This window comes from Punica granatum, chromosome 2 (assembly GCF_007655135.1).
Source record: "Punica granatum isolate Tunisia-2019 chromosome 2, ASM765513v2, whole genome shotgun sequence".
In the NCBI taxonomy this organism is placed as follows: domain Eukaryota; kingdom Viridiplantae; phylum Streptophyta; class Magnoliopsida; order Myrtales; family Lythraceae; genus Punica; species Punica granatum.
Window position 1 is genome coordinate 32,047,980 of NC_045128.1, and position 19,350 is coordinate 32,067,329.

A 19,350-nucleotide genomic window follows, 5' to 3' on the forward strand; every position below is an offset into this window, starting at 1 on the left:
CTCCCGCCCTGCCCCCTTATTCCCAAAAAGGAACAAGAGAAATCTGACAAGACTTGTTCCGTACGGAAATGGCTCCACGTGGCAGGAACCCAATCCCCTGGTGGCTCGCTTCCCTTCCATGGCCGAGGAACTGGTCCAAGGAGGGTTTAGTGGTTGGTTATGGTTTTTACCTGTCTTCTCCTCTCTTTACTTTTCGCTTCCCCTTCAACTCCTTCTCCCCTCTCCCGCATGGCCCATGACATCACGAGACCAATTTTACTGGCTGGTCTTAGTTTTGTGGTCAATATATCCTCACCCCTTTCTCTCTCTCTCTCTCTCCTCATCTGTATGTATATGTGTATGTATGTATATATACATATTTGGTGGGTTTAAGCACAGATTTTTGGGTGGTTTTTGTACAGAGAAACCAAGGGGATCTTGTCCTGTCCATTGATCGTGAAATAGAATAGGCTCAAGGACACGGGAGAGCATTCATAAGACAATCATCAAAGGTTCCTTTCCTTTTATTTTATGGATCTCTTGATGGATGGGTTGGTGTTGTTTCTGCATTTTGATTGATTGATTCTCTTGTACCCTCTCCTCAAATCTCTGGGATTTGCGCAACTCCAGACGAAAGACCGTTCCTTGCTGACAAATTTGAAGAGTTCCAAGCTCCAACAACCCAACAAGGTTGTCGTTCAGGAGGTGAGTTTGGGTCTGTCCCTTTTGGTTGATCTGCTCTTTTTTGTCTAATCTTGGAAATATTGATTGATCTTGAGCTTGCCCATCTGCGGATTTCGATCGGAATTCATAATTCTGATGGTATCGTGTTGAAATTTGAGGAAATGGGTTTTGCAGCTGGATTCTGCTTTTTAGAGTTCTTCGCCTAATCAAAGATCTGATCTTTGATCGGTAGGATCGGTTTTGTCTCTGGGAATTCGATTTTAACGGTCAATTCCTAAGCTCAGAAAGTTTGTTGAGGCAGTGGATTTTCTTTTCTGGGATAAAATTCTTGAGGTTTATGGGTTTTAGTTTAGTTCGTTTCTTGATCCTAGAAACCCAAAATGCTTCAAATTTCCTCGATCAGATGATGATCTCTCCACCGTTTTTGGCCCTTTTCGTCTGTATTCTACTGTAAAATTCTGTGTGACAATCACTGTTTTTGATCACTGCGATCATGGATGTTGATCTGGCTAATGAGATCAAATGTATTTGTATTTCATGTTCTTACACGATGGAGAAGTAAAAGGGGAGCCTTGATTTCATTTCTGGGTAACCCATCTCGTAAGTTTGCGACGAGTTTTATATATATCGTCCTGTTTAATTATTTTGACTGCCCATGGAGAGTGAATTCCTGGGTCTGATCCCTCTTATAAGTTCCAATTAGAATGTGCTGTTTCGCAAACCCGATTTGCAAGTGAGTTTGGGACTTTGCTTTTAGTCCAGTATTCAATGATCTTAGATCATTGCAAACCCGATGTGCTTTGATTGCTTCAATTATCTTAGATCATGCTCTGTGATGGGTCTTGAATTTTCCATTTGTGGTCTTTCCGTGCATGATCAATCTGATAGGTTGGACTTCAACTGATTTTCAAATTTGGTCCATTCGGAAAAAACTAATTTCTGCTTTTGGCAATGCGTTATATTTTTCTCCGCCTTCCAAATAAGAACTAACAGGCTTTCACATTATTTGCATAAAGAAATTAGTCTGTTAGGTTACGTCATCTTGAAGACTAATGTCTTTCTTTAATGTTTCTTTCAACAGGGGATGCAAAATTCGCTCCTTTCTGTTCAAGGAACCCTCATCTGATTGTCATGTGTACCTGAGCTATGGTGTTGAAGAAGAGCGTCCATAACAGAGGAACGGCTGGTTTTCAGTTCCCAGTCATACCTCGTGCTCGGAGATCAGCTCGAGTATGTCTCTTACATGATTTATGTTAACATTCAATGTCTGCCCTTTTATATGTCCTGCTAATGCAGGAACTCTATGTAATTGGTCATTTCAGAGGAGGGGCCCGCGGGAGAAGATAATAGATGCTAATCAAATTTGTGCTATCGAACTGCTCGCCTCTTTGGCTGGAAAGTTATTGCAAGAGAGTGAAAGTTCTTCTGCTTCTAGCAATGCATCTGAGGACAATAACAATAACCTCGCCATAGGTAAAGGTGTTGTTAAACGTGAAAGTCAGGATGAAGATAAGCTGTTAAAAGCTGAGCCTTTTGTCCCAATAAGCGGTAAGGAGAGTGCATGCATATCTGAACAGGCTTTCAAAATGGGTGATATCAGAGGAAGAGATGATGTGAAGCCAATAACATGCAAAAGCAAGAGTAATGGACAGCCTTGGGATTATAATCATAGGAGAGAGTTGAAAGATGTTGAGCAGATGGAGAAGAAGGGGCACTTGTGTAACAGACAGAGTACAAAGAAATCAGAGCAATGTCGACTGAATTCTCTTGCACCGATGTCTTTGGACAGTAAAACCAGACTTGACACTAAATTAGGTTGTAGAGATGATGACGGAAACTTCCCCAATTACAGTAGACTTAGCAAAAAATTTAAGACGTTTAGGCATCCTCAGAGCGTTGGAGACCGTAGAATAAGGAAGCTGCTGACCTTCAAGCACTGGAAAGCCTCTCCAAAGTGTAGGGACCAAGAGCCTGCTAAAATCTGTAAGTTGATTTCAGCTTAAGCTTTCTATTGCTTTGCCATACAAGAAATGGAACGATTAAAGGTACCATTTGCTACTGCTACTGGTATTTAGATGGGGGAAGACAGCCCTTTTACCGAAAGAGAAAAGTGTGCTTCAACCATGAAAGGAGTCATCGGGACTTGCTCTATAAGAGGAGGAAGTTATTTGATAGAGGGTCTGTCGTAACTTCTGATGGATTCTACAGCAGTGAAAGTATGGCAAATTCACCTCGGAAAGGTATTAATGATGGCAAGAACGGCTTCTATGAATTCTCTCTTTTCTCAGTCGACCTTCTGTAATTTTATGGTGAGTTGTTGGTTTTGAGTAATGGAGGTTCATTTGACACTGTTTTTCTTCGTGCAGCAAATGGGGTGTCAGCTTCGATTTTAGCTCGTCAAAATTCCTTTCATGCAGAGGATTCTCATGGTAATCAGATTGTTTTATGGCTCGCTTCAATTCCAATGATTATCACATCTTTCTTTAAGATGATCGCATTCTTCTTATATTTATGTAATCAGTTAAGTTCAGCATCAAATCCTTCAAGATACCTGAGCTCCTCATTGAGGTCCCACAGACAGCCACTGTCGGTTCACTTAAGGTACTTGCCTTCTTTTTGACAGAATGATTATTCATGAAGTGCCTAGATATATTGCTTTTTATATTGATCTCTTCAGTTTGTTGTTTATCCTTATCAGAGGACTGTTATGGAGGCAGTAACTGCTATTCTCGGAGGTGGGTTACGGGTTGGGGTCGTTCTTGAAGGAAAGAAAATTCGGGATGACAGCAGGACCCTAGTGCAGAGCGGTATCTCCTGTAAAGACAATATTGATACTCTGGGCTTCACATTGGAGCCCAATTCTATGCAGGTCCCGCAAATTGCAGCCCCAAAAGAAGACCCTCCTCTTCTGTCACCTCATGATGGCCCACTACTCCTGACTCGGTACTTATTAGTTTCTTCTCAGTCATCAAGCCTCGCGAGGTCATCTCTCTACCTTCTTAAGACCTGCAAAACCTTACTCTAAAACTATCTTACAGGTCTCCTGGCGGTTCGGATGTAGATCCCGTCATTTCCAATGCCTTACTTGACCCGCCTCCTTTGATGAATCTCGGAAACAATGCAGAGAGCAACTCCGTGATTTCCGACGTTCTAATCGAGAAAACTGTACCAGAGAGCCAAGCCCTTGTCCCAGTCCTGCCGGTTAGCCCCAGAGCACTGTCTGCTGTGCCGCTGAAACAGAAAGGCAGGTGCACTGACATGGCACAGCGCCGTATCAGGAGACCATTCTCTGTTTCTGAGGTTGAGGCATTGGTTCAGGCAGTTGAGGAACTAGGAACTGGGAGGTATACGTAATGTTCTTTAATTCCTTTTTGGAAATTATTCTCTAAAACTTCCTTTTCATCGATGCCTTTGGTTTCGGAACACTTGGAAAAAGTTTTCTGGTTTTCCGCTTCCATTTTCTTGGAAAAAAAAAGAAACTAAGGAAGAGGTGCATTTGGTTGTGCTTCGCAAGATGTTCTACAACCAGTAATCATGTAAAGTGCGACTGAGATGCGTTTGCTCTTTGCTTTCCTCATTATTAGACAAGGAAAAACGTATTAGAAAGCTGGAAACTTTCCCATCTTCGACAGAACCAAATGGGCTTTATCATTTGTTATCATGCAGAAAGTTTTCCTCAGTCGACCAAAGGAAGAAAGCTGTATTGACTGAAAATTTACAGTAAGATTTCTTTCGATGTGCAAAGGTTTCTTATTCAAGGATGTTATTTATTCCATAGGTGGCGTGATGTCAAATTGTATGCGTTCGAGAATGCAGGGTACCGAACTTATGTGGATTTGAAGGTAACTCGTCTCTGTCTTTTTCCTTTAAAACAAGCATGTTTCAGTTACAAGATTTTCATTTTTTACGTGTTTGTTTCTGCTTCTGATTACATCTCAGCATTCCCATACATCTAATTTTTGGAAAAACCATAGTTAAAAACGAAGTTCGCATGTGTGAAACACTCATCTGAGTAAAGGGAATTCTTTCTGATGTTTCAATGTGGAGTTCTTTCAATAGAAAGTTTTCCTCGGATGGAAAACAGTTCTCCCCAAAACAATCTGAAGAAGAGAGAGAATCTCATATCGATTTTCTATCTTTCTGGTGTTCATTACAGGATAAATGGAAGACACTAGTCCACACTGCAAGCATCTCGCCTCAGCAGAGACGGGGAGAGCCTGTCCCTCAAGGGCTCCTAGATAGGGTCCTCTCTGCCCACGCTTACTGGTCCCAGTGCCAACCCAAACAGGGCGGGAAGAGCCAACTTCTCAAGATCGAGAGCGCATGATGTAAAGAGCTGGAAAATAGAGGAAAGAGGTTCTGCTGTTCATTCTCAAAAGAGAAAAAACTTGTACAAATTGTTCGATTTCTTGTAAAATTCTTGAACCTGACACGATTCTTTGCCCGGCTTCACCCAAAGAAGGAGAGGCTGCTGGCAATCTGTAAATGACCCTGTCGAATAAGTCATCTTGGCAGCCGAATCTATCTCTGATGATCCTCTGACTGATGCGATTTCTGTAATGTACATTATGGATTTAACAAAGGGAATTAAGAACTTCCATTTGATTTCTTTGTTTATGTTCCTTCTCTCTTCTGATGATCTTCGTGCATCCCAGCCGCCGCCAGGGCCGCTGAAGCTGACACTCAACCGCACATCCTGCAGATGTTAGAATTCTCACCTCATTGCTGCAAAGTACGAACATTTAAAAAAATTTCTCTGGAGGTCAAACATCATATGATAATCGTGGAAAGCGTGGCGGCTTTGATTATTAATGGTTCCTTTGACAATCATTTAGGACACATATTTCCCGTCCAAATCAACTTAGGATATGTTTGTTTCTTCTTTTTACTTTTCTCGTTTCATTTCATCATTATTGAGTCAAACTTCTCGGATCACCGCAATTGATAACTCTTATTTGGCATGGACCCTTCATTTTAGAACCCGGAGCTTTGAATTAGTTTGAATGTTTCAGTAATCAAAATGACAAAAAATATGACAGAAGTGGAGATTACGTAATAATCAATCCAAATTTATGATAAAGTAGCTAGTTTGTTAAAATGTCAATCGATAAAAGTAAAAATTCATAAATAGTTTCAATTAACTTGATTTATATATACTAGTTGAATGGCCCTTGTGATGCACGAGTTTTATTTTTAAATACTAAATCTACCAATATTTTAAAGTAATATTTTAACTTAATCATTTTGATCTTTCATATTTTTATTTTTTTTCATTATCCTATTGACTTTTATTTGTAAAAAACAAAAAAAGTCTTTGAAAATAATTATAAAAATGTCTAATACTTCAATCCCAATAAAATGTTTTTTGATTTTTGTAATTTTTGTCTCATTAGATGGTAGTAATTTTTTAAGTAAGTTGATTCACAAACTTTTGAATTTTTATTCAGTAAAGTGTTGTATTTGGATAAAAAAAATTCATATAAGTTATAAACTTTTAAAATTATTATTATTATTCTTTAGATCACCAATACTAATTCTGATATTTTATTCTATTTCCATTATAATTATAATATCTATATAACTTCTAAGTACAATAATTATTTATTATATATTTTTGAAATTGCATAATTAGTTATATATTATATATGTTTATCCATTTCATCGTCTCTATTAATTCACATCATTAAATGCACCACTTCTCCTTTACTTATGCATACTAACCTTTCTTGTCTGATGCACGGGTGTCTGATGGTGTTTATTTTGCTCAAATTTGCGTCAAAATATTATCAAAATTAACAAATTCTAATTTAAAGATTTTATATTATGATAAAATCATATTTTGGAAACTCAAATAATGAATGAAATATACAACCGTTAGAAAAATATAATTAATTATTTTATCAAGTGATTTCTTTTATGAATATTTGTATTTTCAATTTGCATCAAATATGTTTTCATAAGTAAACTGTATATTTTTATAAATCTCATATTAGTGATTTTCATGTTGTATAAAAATATGAAAATATTTTTAAATTTTTAAATCATAAAAATCAAAATATTAAATAAACTGCACAATACTTCATCATTAGTATATTATATATACATATACTTAATTGCTGCAATTATAATATAACAGCATGCTTATTTGCAAATTTATCTAATTTTTCTTTTAATTATTATCATGGTAGAAAAGTTATAAGATCTTTTATTTGAAGCATTTTTCTTGAAAATAAAATTAAAATTGATTAATTAGTTGCACTGAAATATTTAATGCGTAATAGATGTACCAATTCTCTTTTACTATATGTATAATATAGATTTGCAGCAAATATATTAAATATAGCTGTATTACTTTTTAACTCTAAATATTAATTAGATATAAGAAATGCATGGTATTTCGGTAGCACAAAAAATTGAATTGGTACAAAAATTATAGAACTTTTTATAAATCCATATTATAAATAAATATACAATACTTCTTTGCTAATAACGAGTAAAAATAATCAAAAAAATAGTTTTTAACCATTTTATTATTTAATGCATTTTATGCAAGAATTTTACTTATTTTTCCTATAAATCATATTTTAACCATAAATCTTATTTAGACTTTTACATTTGTGACCTTATATAATATTAACATTTACTTTTCTAACCCTATTTTTTGCATGGGATATAACTTGATATATATACTAGTTTATTGGCCCTGTTCGTTGCCCACATTTTGTTAAGCAATTTTATTATAAAAATTTAGATATGAAAATGATAATTTTAATAAGCTTATAATTTATATCAAGATGTAAAATTTTGCTTTTTATATTATATAAACTTTAATGTGGTGAATTTAGGCTTGTGATAGAAGAATATATATTAAATATACATATATATATAATTCTTAAGTAAGGAATTCATGTAATATATATGTCATTGAAATTATCAAGTTAATTTCTAGGAAAATTTATTAAAAATTGATTAGTTTTAGATCAAATCAATAGTTTTATTCAATGAAAGAATAATACTCTTAGTCTTAGAGCCTATCAAAATTTGTAAATTTCATTATTTGCTTGTTCTTTGTAGTAACTGATATTTCATATATTAATTTTTATAAACTTTATTACTCTAAGATAAAATGACCCAATCACTTGAATAAAAAAATTACTTAATTGAGTTCTTATAAGTTTAGTTATAATTCTTAGAATTTTTAAATTGATTTTAAATTTATATAATTATAAATGATTCTTTGTTTTCTTAATAATGAATATATTTATCTATGAATGAAAATGACATAAGAGATCGAAAATTGTAAATATGCTTTTCTTTATATATTATTATTTATATTTATATATTGTTATTGATTATAATATTAACAATTATCTTTTAATTTCTATATAGTACATTAATATATGAATTAGTAAGAAATTTACTATTTACCTCTGTTAGGATGTTGTTAACTATATATATGAAATGAAATACCCGGATATATAGTGCGAGCCAAGCCCAATAGAAAACGACATGACAGATTTGTCCTGTTGGACCAAAGACACATACATAATTGTCTCTGCGACGAGGCAATCTCTCCACGTCAATGGATTCGTTCACACACCCATTGAAAATGGCAAATTAAATTAGGTTCATAATAAGTGAAACTTCCGTGGTTTATAGTAGCAAGCGATCTCTTCTGGATAATCTATTATGCTGGCATTAGAATTATGTGAGACATTAGCTTCTGAAGCTAGTTGCTTGTGAAATATACAACACACGAAGCGAGGGCGGCGGGCGCACGTGGGACCTGCGATGTGCCTATCTCCAGCATTGCATGTAACTTGTCCCGTCATTTTATTTGGATATGATGGACATTTTGGAATGGAGATGCTTCGTTATTTAAGAATCCTTTGTAATTTTTAAATTTGATCCAGTTATCTCAAGACTATCTAATTGTCAATATTTGTACAAATAATTAATTGTAGTAATTTTATTATTTTTTCACCGTGATTGAGAATCATGATCATTTAAAAAGGATCAGAAAAAATTAAGAGGATGCTTTGTCTTGATCTATATTGAGTTGGGGAAAGCATGGTTGAGACTTTCATGTCTAAATTCATAATTTGGCAAGTTTATTAAGGACGGGCATTATTTTCTTTTTTCTCTTTTTTGGGTAACCCAATTATTCTTTTTTAGGCCCTAGCTTTTCTTTTTTAAAAAATTAATAATTATATATATATATATATAATACACCAATATTCTTTTTTCTAATTACCAAATACTATCATCTATCTATTCCTTTCTATGATAATAGCAACTAATTTCCTTCTTTTATAAGCATAAATTAATTAGTACGTCCTCGGATTGATGCTTAGCCATTGCGGCCGAACGCTCCATCCTCATCCACTTATCAATCCATATCAATATTATTTGTTTTTGGATGATATCAGTCCCTTTCGTATGCAACAATCCAATTGGACCGATTCCAACGGTAAAAAAGGTTCGCGAAATATGTCTTTCATTCCACATGGGATTTCTAATCCAAACACGCGCACGCGTGACGAACGAACGTCGTGTGCCAGATGGTACCTGCGCAGCCACACTAAGTGCCATACCTATAGGTACATCCTCTATCACACTTGAGATCGAGAACAATATTTTATGCAAGAATAGAACAAACCTGGGTTGGTCCACTTTTCCTTTTCCTCGCATGATGTTGACCTTTTTGTATGGTTTGAAAAGTAGGAAGAAAGTTCAGCCAAAGGCAAGTTAAGAGACTTCTGATTTTAAAAACCAAAAGAAAAGAAAAAGAGAGAATTCTGATATAACGAAGTCAACACGCTTTTATTTAAAAATTAAAATATTTTATATTCAAGTCTTTGTAGGATTATTTTTACCTTTTTATTTAACTTTTTATATTCTTATACAAGTTATGGGCTTCCTTGTAATTAATCATAAAGCAAGTTATATCAGAGAATATGCCTCTGTATCGAGACACAACTAGATTACAAGGTATATGTATTAAGATTAATATTTTTTTACTTATCAAAAAAAAAAAAAAAAAGCCTATCACACGGGATCGAGGGTCCAGAGAATTTGGGTTAAGTAACTGAGTAGTATAAGTAGCATGTTACATTCACCGAAAAAACAAAGCATATATTAGTAAAAGAAAAAAAAATGCCGAAAGGACTGGTAAATTTTTTTATATTTTGCTGAATATTTGTTATGTTTTTTTCTAAATTGTGCAAAACAGTCATCGTTGTCATCTCACACTCTGAACACTTTATTTCTCTACTTGGTCACTAAAATTTGGTTTTATATCTTATGGACAGCTATCATCTGCAGTGCCTACAGCTTGAATCTGGCAATAGAATACAAAGTGTTTGTGTGCCACTTTCGCCAATTTTTGAATGGCGATTTGATTTCTCTAACAGGATGGTCAAATTGGTGAGACTATATGAATTAACTTTTACAGCATGTAATTCCAACAGCATGTACAGGTTCAACATATCCACCACACACCAACAGCTCAACCATATTCAAACAATTCCATTTGCCATCAATCATCCAACATATAACCAAGAAAGTTCCCAAAAAAATCGCTCTGATATTCATCACACAAATCGTACAGAGACATGCATTGGAGGGAATCGACAGAATACCTCTTTCGATTGGAAGCCGAGGGTGAAGGGAACACATCGTCGCAGTTGGAGAGGGACAGAAATGCTCGTAAGTCCTCTCTATGGGTGAGGAGATAGAAACCAAGACTCTAGCCGTTGGTCGGAGGTCCTCTCTGTAGGTGTGGAGACAGAAACTGAGACTCCAACCGTTGCTCGGAGGTCCTCTCTTGCAAATCCAAACATCGCCAATCACTCAAATGAGTGAAATTAAACAAGCAGCAATCACTCTTAGTTCAGAATGGGTGGAATTAAAGGAGATTTGAACCCTACCTGCTTTAGCTCAAGGGAGGTCCACGAGCTTCCGTCTCTCCTCCGACTTCCTATCGGTAGTGGAGTGGTGGAGATCGACACCACAACCCTTTTCCTCAATGAGTCGGACGAATCGACAGAGAAATCGGGAGGAATCGAAGACGTGATACCGCTTAATCTCGACAGAGAAAGCTCTGCTAAGGTTTCGTAAGCCTGCCGAAAGGAAATGTTGATTTTCAGTAGAATATATAGGTTGGCATGGGTTTGTAATTAGTGAAATAAGATGAGGGTATTTTTGTCCTTTTCTTCTATTTCCGGATCCGGAAATGCCAATCCGGATTGAGGAGGGAGGTACCCGTATTCCGCATCTAAACCGAATAAGTCTTTCGGGTTGGAATAGCTATTCCGCATTCCGTTAAATCAAACGACGGAACACCTATTCCGTACGGAATAGTTATTCTGTTCCTTGTGAAAACCTGTGAACCAAACGTAGCCTCAATCTTTCAAGGTTCAATTTGATATAAAAAATTTATTGAGATAGGATTTGATGTACATTTGATCTCTCAAAGTTCAATTTGATGTACACTTAATCTCTCAATATTCAATTTGATATACACTTAATTTTTCAAGGTTCAATTTGATGTAAAAAAATTTTTGAGATCAGATTTGATGTATAATTAATTTTTCAAGATTCAATTGATGTAAAAAATTTGTTGAGGTTAGATTTAATGTAATATATATATATATATATATATATATATATATATCTGGTGGATCAATTTATCAATTTACTCATTTTCTTTATTTTTTCTTTATTTACCCCCTTTGACCAATTGATTGATTGATTATTCGTTGGCCGCCTTCTGGTCCATTTTTACCAATTATATAATCTATACATATATATATATAAGTAAAATTCACTATCACAACCATTCATAGGGTATAGTTAATATGATTATAATTGTCAATTTGCTCCATCAATTAACAATTTTTGTAAACAAATTTTATACTATTTTAAAATTTGAAAGAAAAATACAAAAAGGAATCTATCTGTTTCTATTATTGATATAAGCAATATTATTTTAATTATCAAATACATATATCGATACTTTGTATATATAGTACAATGCACTATTTAATGTATATAAGACCAAACTCTTTGAAACTAATATAGTCTAGAAAATTGTTACTCAAAAGGTGATAATAAATGCAGAAATCGATTTCTAGGTAGAATCCAATTCAATAGGTAGATATATATTGCATATCACGAGACGCAATAATTTCATCTTATGACACAAAATTTCAAAAAAAATTCATGGTATAGTACGATATTAGTTTTCCGTCAATAACCTAAAAGAGATTTGACGTGGCTAATGTTATTGGCCCACCCTTATTCATCATAGCCATATACGGTCACGTCAGATCTCCGTTGGTCATTGACAGAGAACTAATATCGTATTATGCCATGAAAATTTTGTGCTATACAATGAAATAATTGCATCTCGTGCTATGCCGTAAAAAAATTTAAAAATATCATGCGATTTGGTAAAATTATAACGATATATATTACATGGTAAAATTTTTAAAAATATCATGTTGTAGAACAAAAGTAACCCTATTATAATATATATATATATATATATATTTATTTTTTTTCTCTTTATCCCCAACAATACGTTGGTTCTCAAAAGTTTGTGCTTTTAGTCCTGAGGCTGCTGAAAGATCTCTTGTTGAAACCAAACGAGGTAAGTTTTGATTTTCATTCAATTTTAGGAGATTATTGCCATCTGGGTCCTGAATCTTGATGATATAAGCAGGAGCTCTGTGCTTCTGTTATCTCTGTCGGGTTGTTCTTGTGAAGCACTGATTCATGAAGTTTCAGTCAGTCTTGGGGATTAAGATTGCTCTGTCAGGGTTTCAATTGCAAGGGTAAGGGTAAGGGGCTTAGAGCCTTTGAGAAATCATCTCTATGGATCAACAGCTGGGTGATGTTTCCAGTTCCATGAATGGAGGAATTGGGTACGACCTGTTGGACAGGCTTAGCCTCCTGGACACAGTCATAGATGAGAATCAAAGTCGTTACCGAAAGGTTCCTTCTTTGCCGCCCGAACGCGGCCTGGCGGGTTCTGCTAGGGAGTCCGTTGAGGACTACGACTTCAGCGATGTGGTCCTCAAGTACATTAGCCAGATGCTCATGGAAGAAGACATAGAGGGGAAGACGTGCATGTTCCAGGAATCAGCGGCGCTGCTGGCCGCCGAGAAATCGCTTTATGAGGTTATCGGGAAGAAGTACCCGCCTTCTCCGGATCACCATCCAGTGTCTGTCGAATCAAGCCTTGGGAGCCCCGATGAGACCAGTGCATGTAGTTGTATCACTGCCAACATTGGCAACACGGTGGATCGGAACAATGATTCACATGGGCCTGAGAGTTCATCCACCGCATCCCAATCTGTGGCCGACTTCTCGTCATCCTATGGATTTGCAGACTCTCCGATGAGCACCCTTCAGTTACCCCAGATTTTCACGGATAGCCAGTCGATGTCTCAGTTCATGAAAGGTTTTGAGGAGGCAAGTAAGTTCCTCCCTGATGATAGTAGTCTGATTCTTGGTTCCACAAGCAACGGACAGTCTGATAAGAATAGCAATCCAAATAATTTCTCTTCCAATGGATCGAGGGGAAAGAAGAATCCTCACCCTGATGCTGCAGACCATGGAGAATCAAGAAGTCACAAGCAATCGGCTTTATCTAGTCAATCAACGGTTAGTTCAGAAATGTTCGATATGGTGTTGCTAGGCTGTGGAGGAGGAGATGCTGCTCTTCGAGAATCTCTCCAGAGTGCTCAGCATCAGGATGGGAAAATTAAAGGACCGAATGAGGGGAAATCTCGCAGGAAGAAGCAAGGGCGGAAACGAGATGTTGTGGACATGAGGACCCTCTTGACCATCTGTGCCCAGGCCATAGCAGCGAATGATCGGAGGAGTGCGAATGATCTGCTGGGCCAAATTAGGCGGCACTCTTCCCCGACCGGGGATGGGATGCAGAGGATGGCCCACTACTTCGCAGATGGCCTTGAGGCCCGCTTGGCAGGTGCAGGGACCAAAATATATAAGGCTCTAATGGCCAATCTGCCCAGTGCTGCCGATGTCCTGAAAGCCTACCATCTGTATCTTACCATATGCCCGTTCCGGAAGATCTCGAACTTCTTCTCAAACAAGACGATCATGAACATGGCCGAGAAAGCGACAAAGCTCCATATTGTGGACTTCGGAATCATGTATGGGTTCCAGTGGCCCTGCCTCATACAGCGTCTCTCCTCCCGGCCTGGTGGACCTCCAAAGCTTCGGATCACAGGCATTGATCTTCCACAACCTGGGTTCCGGCCAGCTGACCGTGTTGAGGAGACGGGTCGGCGTCTCGATAATTATGCTAAGACCTTTGGTGTTCCTTTTGAGTTCAAAGCGATAGCCCAGCGATGGGAAACTATCCTGCTTGAGGATTTAAGGATTGAGCCTGACGAGGTTCTTGTCGTGAACTGCATGTTCAGGTTGAGGAATCTTCTTGATGATACGGTAATGGTGGATAACCCGAGGGATATAGTGCTGGAATTGATCAAGAAGATGAACCCTAACGTCTTTGTCCTGGGGATTGTGAATGGGGCCTACAGTGCCCCATTCTTCATCACGAGATTCCGAGAGGCTCTGTTCCACTACTCCACAGTCTTTGACACGCTCGAAGCAAATGTGCCACGAGATATCCCTGAGAGGATACTGATCGAGAATAAGATTTTTGGACGAGAAGTAATGAATGTGATTGCATGTGAGGGAGCAGAGAGGATTGAGAGGCCCGAGACTTACAAGCAGTGCCAGGTGAGGGCACATAGGGCGGGGTTCAGTCAGCTTCCATTGGATGAGGAGATTGTGGACATGGCCAAGAACAGAGTGAAGTCTTACTATCATAAGGACTTTGAGATCAATGAAGATGGGCGGTGGCTTCTGCAGGGGTGGAAAGGCCGCATCCTTTATGCTCTCTCAACTTGGAAACCTGCTTGTTGAATAGAGCGAGTTCCTTATGGATGCAAGGATGAAACCTGACCGCTTTTTGTCCAGTATCATTTTGGGATGCTGATGGATAGAGGAAAGGTAATCATTTCAGTAATACAATCGCTGTCCCTGCCTAAAATGTTTGTGCATTTTGTCTTCTATTACACCATATTACACTGCTTCCATGGTAGTTTCAGCCGCGAATCAGATTTCGGAAACAGTATATTGTACTCGGGTTTGTTCTGACTGCTCGTCAATTTTGCTTTGTTCAGTTCAGGGAGATAATGGGGCTATTATTAATAACTGCGGATACAGTAAGGCTGCAAGGAAGTTGCTCATGAACCTGTATTATGGACAGGTAATGCCATAGAATGGAAAAGGCAACATCATGAACGATTATTGTGCTCATTTGAAATGGAACTGATGATGGCAACTGGCCTTTCGTGCCTGAACCCTTCCTCCACCACCACGAATCACCGGAGAAATTAGAATATACCTCTTAAAATAGCATGCAGTTTTTGTTTGAACACTCGCAAGTGGAGAAAGATGGGGACCCACTTGGTATAGCAGCAATCTGATGTAACCCTGAACAGCAGAGCCATAATGCTGAATATTTCGTAAGATTTAGTTGATTGCTTGGTGTAGCAGCAGATCGGTTTAACCCCGATTAGCATAGCCACTGTCCTGACCATTACATATGATATAGTTGATTGTTGGACCAATTTTAAGTTACGAGGTCTTTCGTCGAACAGTTCCCAGCATTCCATTGAAACTGCGTATATGTTGATGTACATACCCATTGTTTAATCAGTAAGGCATGAGGGAAGGTCAAAGTTTCAAAGCTTAGAAAATGGGCAGCTCATCCTAATCAACGAGAGCAGTTTGATAGGGTAATGTTTTCCCTTTGTTTAATCAGTAAAACCTCATTAAAGAAAAGGATTGGAATTATGTCAGCCTTGACTTTGTATACGTTCTTTGATTCAGGAACAAGCAAAAGCACATGAATATAATACTGTTATCAGGTTCTCTGGTTAGTACATTTCCTGATGTTGCGTTCTGGTTGATTGCGCGAATTTGGCCTCTTACGATTTATCCTGTCTGCTCCGTTAAATTTTTGCGGAAGTTTTTTTTTTTTTTAAATGTGGAAAGGAAATAAAGATAGATCTTATGATGCTCAGGGTGATCGGATTATATCTATTATTGCCTCGAATAAAAAGGTCATATACCTCCATGTTCGCTGCCGGCACATGACTAGGGAGCAAGGTGAAGGTTTGTGATGGTATAAAAATGGCTGGAACCTGCAAGTTGAAGCTCTTTTTAGCTTAAAAATTGGGGGAATCTTTCTGCTTTTGGCCATTATTAATGGTGGAATGGGATCTGAGTCTTTTTCAGAAAATTCTCAGTACAGTTGGGTGGATTTAGAAAGCAGGCGATGTCCTGATTCTGCTGGTGCATTCCTCCCGGAGCCACTGCACTGACTGTTGTTTTATGGTCCGATGATCAGATCGGCCGCAGGCTTCAATCGAGACTACACGGTTGGTCCATGAGATAGCTGTTGGCGGCCAACTTGTCTGGCAATTCCACAATCATGATTCGTGAATTGTATCAGGCTGGGAAGCTTACTCCGGAAATGGTGTTCGCATAATAAAAGATGAGAAATGTAGAGTGGTAGTTCAATGTACGATAACTTGCACATTAACCGGAAATGTGATGATATGATTTCCATACCATCTCGATGATATGATATTCATACTATTTCGATTTTCTTTCCGAATCAACTGAGACGATATTGGAGATCATGACGATATTAGGCTCTTTCGTCACCACCCCATGGAGATGGTCTGCAAGGTTCACAATTACTACTATTACTACAAAACGTTTACCTAACCAACATTTACATCTGACTCTACCTAAACTTTTCTTATTCATCCCAACTTGTCCTACCGTTGCAGAGGAGTTCTGAATATCAAATGTACCTCATTTATGTGTTGTGCAAGAGATTCAAGAAAATACTCTTAGACTGGTCCAAGGGGATTTGAACCTTGGAGAGTTTGGTACACAACACACGACCACCAAAGCTAGTGTAAGGAAAATTCGGAAAAACCAAAAATCCCACCGAAAAAATCGAACCCAAAAAACCTAAAAGCTTTTATGGGTGGTTTTTAAAGGCATGAAAAATCCACCCGAAAATAATGGGGACAAATAGAAAATCTCGGCGGTACCCGTGCCCACCCGAAAATTCATATATATACATGTTTATTTATATTTATACTAAAATAGTTGATAGATCGCTCGATTTTTTGAGAAATAATTACGTTTTATTGTTATTATACATGTTAATTCATTTGTGTGAAAAAGGAAAGAAAAATGTCAATCTATTTCTTTCATGATCCTTGATCGTTTCCAAAATTTCTTTAATTTGTCTCACAATTTTTTCACTTTCGATCCCCGAAAAAATCACTTGGAAAACCGAAGCCATGGGCATACGGTTTTTCATAATCCCAAACGATTTTAGGGCGGTTCTTTTGCTCTAAAAAAACCTGTCCGAACAAAACGGGAACTGATATATTTTGAAAAAAAACACCCAAACCCACCCATTTTCACCCCTAACCACGAAAGCCACTAAGGAGGCTGGGAGGCGCTAGTGTGAGGACCGGCTCTAAGCTCGGTGAGTCGAGGATTCTGCCAGCTTTTCCAAAGCCCAGCCCAGAAACTCGATGGGGCCGAAGAAGGTAGCCCAATTACAGCACCAGCCCAATTGTTTTTCTGGGACCACCATAACAAATATTTGTCTGGTAGCCCAAGTTGGCCGGCGGCAAAACCCCGAAGAAGGGTTTTAGTCGGCGGGACATTTTCCGGGGAGATGAGTGGGGCGGGAGTACCGGACTTCTTCTACCGGGAGGCCCTTCGGCTTGGCTATGTCGCTCGTTCTGCCTTCAAGGTCCCTTCCTCTTGGCGCCAAATTCCGTCAACTTCTTAGCTTCTCATGAATTTTCTGTCCATTCTTCGAATTCTAATCGACCCATTTGCTGCAGCAGTTGCTTCAGATGCAGAACAAGCACAAGCTGATAACGCGGGGCTCGGCCGTTCTTGACCTGGGCTGCGCTCCTGGTGCTTGGCTGCAGGTATGGTCCCTTGCCCCCAATGTTTCTTTTTTTTTGCCAAATGGGGTTTAAGAATTTACCAGAATTTTTTCGAGCTGGTGACCTGTTGTTGGCTTTGCAGGTGGCTTGTCAGAGCTTGGGGCCCCTTAAAGATGGCGGGTCTGTCGTTGGGATTGACCTCAAGGTCTGTTCTTTTGTCCCTCGCTCTGCCTTCTGATGGCGTTCTTTTTTGCCGTTTGATTTGATGGCTCATGTGAAGACTTGAATAATGCAGTTTTTCGAGTTTGAATTTTCTTGTAATTGATAATCTTTGAGATGTGTATGGGGATGTGCAGAGCAGAAGGTGAAGGTTCCCTCGACTCACTGTGACTCGCGGGTTCGAACGGTTTGTGCCGATGTATTGAACCTCCCAAAGCAACAGATCAAAACGCTTTCTCCTCAGGTTGTGCAATATGTGTGGATGTGACTTTCATGGTTCTCTGTCTCTGTACAAATTCGTGGCTTCATGAGAAGAATATTTAGATGGGTACTGAAAACCGTGTTCTGATTCTCCCTAACATAACAAAGGTCCATGATCGCTCCAGAATTGGAACTGGGAATTAGAAAGAATCACAATTGGGGATGGGGGAGGCAGTTTATGTGTAAAATTCATGTGAACTTTCATTGACATGCCCTTTCTTGTAGACTAAGATAGCGAATCTCAAAGTGTGCTACTTACTTGAATTCTTGATTGTTCTGTGGATATTGTTATCTAACATAATCTTTCCATACTGAAAAAATCATAATATTACAAACCTGCTTTTTAGCATCTATCCTTTATCTGAATTGACGATGAAACATAGAAATGCAGACTGAATATTCATGCACATGTTTGGGTCTCGTGTAACTTTGAATTATGAATAGTTGAAAACCATAGCACATAATCGCAAATTTTAATTGTGTCTCCTTATTTTGCAGCAAAAAGGGTTTAAAGTCGTATTATCTGACATGTGCCCCTTGGTTTCCGGTGTCCCTACTAGAGATGCTGCTCTATCCACTGAGTTAGGGATGCGGGCACTTGGGGTAGCCGTTGGTAGGGCTGCCTGGGGTGACGCGGTTGATGGAAGTTCGGAAGATTCCAATGATGATGATGGTGTGCTGCAAATCGGTGGTAGTCTGATCATAAAGCTTCTCGAGAGTGAGGATGTACGAGGTGGGCATGGGTCCTTTATTTCAAGCATGAAAGCTTATCGTTATGGATGTTCTGATGTGTTTTCTTCTATCGTGATGGTGTCTTCTGCAGAATTCAATCAGATATGCAAGCCACTATTCAGAAAGACATCGTGGTTGAGGCCAAAAGCTACGAGACCTTCTTCAAGAGAAATTTATTTGATCTGTCAAGATCTGCAGCGGAGGACTTAAGTTCCTGACCTCCTTTTTTTCATCAAGGATGCCTACAGGTTCCTCGGAGGCTTTTGCTCAGCATTTGTAACTTAAATTTCGATGCTTTTGTAGTTCAGGGTGTAGCCTGTATGGAACACATAACCTTTTTTTTTGAATTTCTCAATTGAAGCGCTTCTTTCAACATTGACATTGTGATTCTGATGTTTGTGGTTCTGGTATTAGTTGCAGTTTGAGAGTGCACTTTATCATG

The 19,350-nt window shown here is 38.2% G+C and overlaps 3 protein-coding genes across 4 annotated transcripts; all 3 read left to right on the top strand.

The window, feature by feature from the left end:
* The first annotated feature begins 260 nt into the window (after positions 1-260).
* LOC116196944 (telomere repeat-binding protein 4-like) lies at positions 261-5,280 on the top strand. The gene is made up of 12 exons (XM_031526906.1): positions 261-279; positions 402-491; positions 610-684; positions 1,745-1,893; positions 1,986-2,646; positions 2,739-2,903; positions 3,030-3,092; positions 3,185-3,264; positions 3,362-3,606; positions 3,702-4,007; positions 4,442-4,505; positions 4,820-5,280. The coding sequence occupies exons 4-12, from the start codon at positions 1,810-1,812 to the stop codon at positions 4,988-4,990; spliced, it is 1,839 nt and encodes a 612-aa protein (XP_031382766.1). The 5' UTR covers positions 261-279; positions 402-491; positions 610-684; positions 1,745-1,809; the 3' UTR covers positions 4,991-5,280.
* Positions 5,281-12,219: 6,939 nt separating this feature from the next.
* LOC116196333 (scarecrow-like protein 14) lies at positions 12,220-15,481 on the top strand. Its single transcript, XM_031526002.1, has 3 exons — positions 12,220-12,316; positions 12,389-14,712; positions 14,886-15,481. Exon 2 carries the CDS (start codon positions 12,541-12,543, stop codon positions 14,623-14,625), a length of 2,085 nt encoding a protein of 694 aa, XP_031381862.1. The 5' UTR covers positions 12,220-12,316; positions 12,389-12,540; the 3' UTR covers positions 14,626-14,712; positions 14,886-15,481.
* Positions 15,482-17,426: 1,945 nt separating this feature from the next.
* On the top strand, positions 17,427-19,348 carry LOC116195769 (ribosomal RNA large subunit methyltransferase E-like). Of its 2 annotated transcripts, XM_031525105.1 has the most exons (6): positions 17,427-17,554; positions 17,652-17,738; positions 17,839-17,901; positions 18,058-18,159; positions 18,675-18,909; positions 19,000-19,348. In XM_031525105.1, the coding sequence occupies exons 1-6, from the start codon at positions 17,477-17,479 to the stop codon at positions 19,116-19,118; spliced, it is 684 nt and encodes a 227-aa protein (XP_031380965.1). In that variant the 5' UTR covers positions 17,427-17,476; the 3' UTR covers positions 19,119-19,348. The 2 variants fall into 2 exon arrangements, with proteins under 2 accessions (XP_031380965.1, XP_031380966.1); XM_031525106.1 differs by lacking the exon at positions 18,058-18,159.
* The last annotated feature ends 2 nt before the right edge of the window (positions 19,349-19,350 follow it).

Excerpts from the sequence above, each read along its gene's own strand:
- LOC116196333 (XM_031526002.1), top strand. The coding sequence starts at position 12,541 with ATGGATCAACAGCTGGGTGATGTTTCCAGTTCCATGAATGGAGGAATT.
- LOC116195769 (XM_031525105.1), top strand. The coding sequence starts at position 17,477 with ATGAGTGGGGCGGGAGTACCGGACTTCTTCTACCGGGAGGCCCTTCGG. Across the intron at positions 17,739-17,838 it reads CTCCTGGTGCTTGGCTGCAG|GTGGCTTGTCAGAGCTTGGG; the intron begins GTATGGTCCCTT and ends TTGGCTTTGCAG. Across the intron at positions 18,160-18,674 it reads TCAAAACGCTTTCTCCTCAG|CAAAAAGGGTTTAAAGTCGT; the intron begins GTTGTGCAATAT and ends CTTATTTTGCAG.
- LOC116196944 (XM_031526906.1), top strand. The coding sequence starts at position 1,810 with ATGGTGTTGAAGAAGAGCGTCCATAACAGAGGAACGGCTGGTTTTCAG. Across the intron at positions 2,647-2,738 it reads CCAAGAGCCTGCTAAAATCT|ATGGGGGAAGACAGCCCTTT; the intron begins GTAAGTTGATTT and ends ACTGGTATTTAG. Across the intron at positions 3,265-3,361 it reads CCACTGTCGGTTCACTTAAG|AGGACTGTTATGGAGGCAGT; the intron begins GTACTTGCCTTC and ends TATCCTTATCAG.